This window comes from Nansenia antarctica (assembly GCF_963989245.1).
Source record: "Nansenia antarctica genome assembly, chromosome: 5".
In the NCBI taxonomy this organism is placed as follows: domain Eukaryota; kingdom Metazoa; phylum Chordata; class Actinopteri; order Argentiniformes; family Microstomatidae; genus Nansenia; species Nansenia antarctica.
Genome location: NC_137690.1, coordinates 73,151,240 through 73,154,545, shown reverse-complemented (window position 1 = coordinate 73,154,545; position 3,306 = coordinate 73,151,240). Strand labels below are relative to the sequence as shown.

At 57.2% G+C, this 3,306-nt stretch overlaps 1 protein-coding gene across 1 annotated transcript in view; it reads right to left on the bottom strand.

The window, feature by feature from the left end:
- Positions 1-2,632: 2,632 nt before the first annotated feature.
- LOC308158361 (uncharacterized protein) overlaps positions 2,633-3,306 on the bottom strand; it is a gene marked incomplete at both ends in the record, with an annotated part of 2,641 nt that continues 1,967 nt past the window's right edge. The window contains one exon of the mRNA XM_080531950.1: positions 2,633-3,240. Within this exon, the coding sequence (XP_080388076.1) occupies positions 2,633-3,240 (608 nt within the window). The remainder of the gene's footprint in view (positions 3,241-3,306) is intronic.

The window sequence follows — 3,306 nt, the reverse complement described above, 5'->3', positions numbered from 1 at the left end:
CTCCCACCCCTGCCACTACTAGAAGAAGATAAGTCATTGATCCGACTTGCTCAGGGAATGCTCTACACAAGTTCTCTCTCTCTAATTGGTGGGGATCTGACGACGCCGGGGCTCAGTCCAGATGTGACCCGTTGTTCGGTTGCTCGGTTCTGTCGCCGATTGTCTTGTCGCCAGACTTGGGTTAGTTTCTTCGACACACACCGGGAACGCCAGGTGTTTGTTGGCTCTCTCTCTCTGTCTCTGTTCTGCCAGAGGAAGGCTGGGAGCTGGCCAGGTGTCTCTCTGTCTGTCTGTCTGTCTGTCCCCTGACAGGGCGGGCTGGCAGCAGGCCCAGACAGACAGCGAACAGGCGACCCAAAATGCCCTCTGCTTAAGAGCTGGACTGGAGCCCACACAGCACAGAGATGCCAAGAACCCTGGCACCTGGTCACCCCACAGGACCTGCAGACAGGTGGGCCAGGGGAGACCTACAGACAGGTGGACCACAGGAGACCAGATCACAGGTGGCCCAGAACTCAGGTGGACCATAGGAGGCCAGAACAGATGGACCAACAGAACCAGAACACACCAGGTGGACCAGATAGAACCATGGTACCAGAACACAGATAGAACCATGGTACCAGAACACAGGTGGACCATGGTACCAGATCATAAGGTGGACCAGAACACAGGTGGACCATGGTACCAGACCACAGATGGACCATCGGGACCAGAACATAAGGTGGACCAGAACACAGGTGGACCATGGTACCAGATCATAAGGTGGACCAGAACACAGGTGGACCATGGTACCAGAACACAGGTGAACCAGAACACAGGTGGACCATGGTACCAGAACACAGGTGGACCATCGGGACCAAAACACAGATAGAACCATGGTACCAGAACACAGGTGGACCATGGTACCAGATCATAAGGTGGACCAGAACACAGGTGGACCATCGGGACCAGAACACAGGTGGACTAGGAGACCAGAACACAGGTGGACCAACAGAACCAGAACACAGGTGGACCAGATAGAACCATGGTACCAGAACACAGGTGGACCAGAACACAGATAGAACCATGGTACCAGACCACAGATGGACCATGGTACCAGATCCGGTTCGAGCCCCGGCTGGCCACGTGTCGAGGTGTCCTTGGGCAAGACGCTGAGCCCCAAATTGCTCCCAGTGAGCGGGCCGGCCGGTGCCTTGCATGGTAGCTTGCTGCCATTCGGTGTGTGAATGTGTATGTGAATATGTGTGTGAATGAGAGGCCGTTGTAAAGCGCTTGGGAATAAGGCGCTATATAAGTGCAATCCATTTAGATGGAGAACCGAACTTCCTTTCCTAATGTTCTCTACCCCCAACCCCGCCCTCCCCATCCCCCCTTCCCCGCCTCCCCCCCCCCTCCACACTCCACCACCACCACCAGACATAAAAAAAAAACATATTTTTTACAGAAACAAGTGAAAAGAGAAATGTGATGAGTGATGATGAAATGTGCATGGAAAAAAGGGAGGGAGGGAGGGAGTGGGAAACAGAGGTGGTGGAGGAGAGAGAGAAGAGAGGAGAAGAGGAGGGGAGGGGGGGGAGGAGGGGGAGAAGAGGTGTGAAACACGTATCCTATCGAGTCATTAACACCGAATGTAGATGATCTAGGAGGGCCCGAGGGGAACACGTTGATGACACAAACACCATTACACAACACAGCTTTCTGTGGAGCGGCTGCTTCCTTCTTCCTTGCACGTTAAGACGAACGAGTTACTGCTTTTTTTTTGTTTGTCGTCCTCCTTCCTTCCTTCCATCGACAGAGGATATCTTGAAGCGCGATGGGGGGGGGGGGGGTAAGGTTCACCACAGCGTGACGGACGCATACGTCTAGGAACGCGTCTAAGATAAAGCGGGGGCGGGGGGGGGGGGGGGGGAGATGTCGAACTGTCTTTTCTTTATCCCCGGAAAAAGTCTCAAACCCCCCCCGGTGTTTTTTGTTGCAGTCGTGTTGAGACGTCAAAGTGTTTCTGGGTGATGCAGTCTTTTAGGCGTTTGGTTGTGTGTGTGTGTGAAGCTAATCGGACGTGACACGTTAGCGTAGCATAGCATAGACGTGACACGTTGGCGTAGCATAGCATAGACATGACACGTTAGCGTAGCATAGCATAGACGTGACACGTTAGCGTAGCATAGCAGCAGCAGGAGAGGTTCTGGAGAGTTCTGTCTCATCTCCACGGCGACGGCGGCGGGAAGAGAGAGAGACCGACCCTGGTCTCGTCACTCCTCAGCCTCAGAGAGCGACCACTCCTCCTCCTCCTCCTCCTCCTCCTCCTCCTCCTCCTCCGTCAGTTTTCCACAGACGACAACTCCCCGTTTTTGTTGTTGTTGTTGCTTTGCTTATGTTTTTAAATTTATTTTATTATTTTGTTATTATTTCGACTTCTGAGAATAATAAAAATGATGCTAAGCTTTATGTCTGTATAATGTGGAGGAGGAGGGGGGGGGGGGGGGTTGGGGGTGGGTGGGTAGATGGCCCCGGGGAAGGGGACGGGGGAGGGTTTTGGTGGTGGTGGTGGTGTTTACTCAGCTCCGCCCCCTCCTCCTCCTCCTCCACCTCCTCCACCTCCCCCTCCTAACAGGCCACGCCCCCTCTCTCCTTAGACGTAGATGGCAGTCCGGGAGATGACCGACCCGTCCCGCTGGGATTCCATGTCTTCCTCCAGATACGTCTCCTCCTCCTCGCCGCCGCCGCGGCGGATGTGATAGGCCGGCGCCATGCCGACGAAGCTGTCGTACCTCTCCCCCCCTTCCTCCCCCTCCTCCTCCCCCTCCTCCAGGCTGTCCCCCAGCGCGTCGAACTTCCTCCGCTCCGCCTCGTCCATCTCGTGGCTCAGCAGGATGTCGTGGGCCGTGGGGTGGGGGTGCGGGGGGGCGGAGCCACGGTGGAGGAAGTCGTTGGCCTTCTCGGACGGCGCCCCCGGGTGGTGGTCGCTCTCCCGGTACGTGTAGATCGGCCCCCCGTGGTTGTTTCCTCCCCCCTCTCCGACTCCTCCCCCACCGCCGAAGAGGCGGGCCTTGTTGCCGTAGGCGCCCGCCCCCCCCCCGCCAGCCTCCCCGTTGCCCGGGTAACCGCCGCGTCGTTGGCGTTGTCGGCGGGCTCGGGTCACCAGGACGGCGATCAGGGCGGCGACCAATAGGAGGGCCAGGAGGCTGCCGATGACGGCGCCCGCCACCACGCCCACGTTGGACGGGTCCACTATGGGCTCTGCAGAGAGGGGGGAGGTTGGGGGGGGCACAGGGGAGAGGGAGGAGACAGAAATAGGGGGAGGAG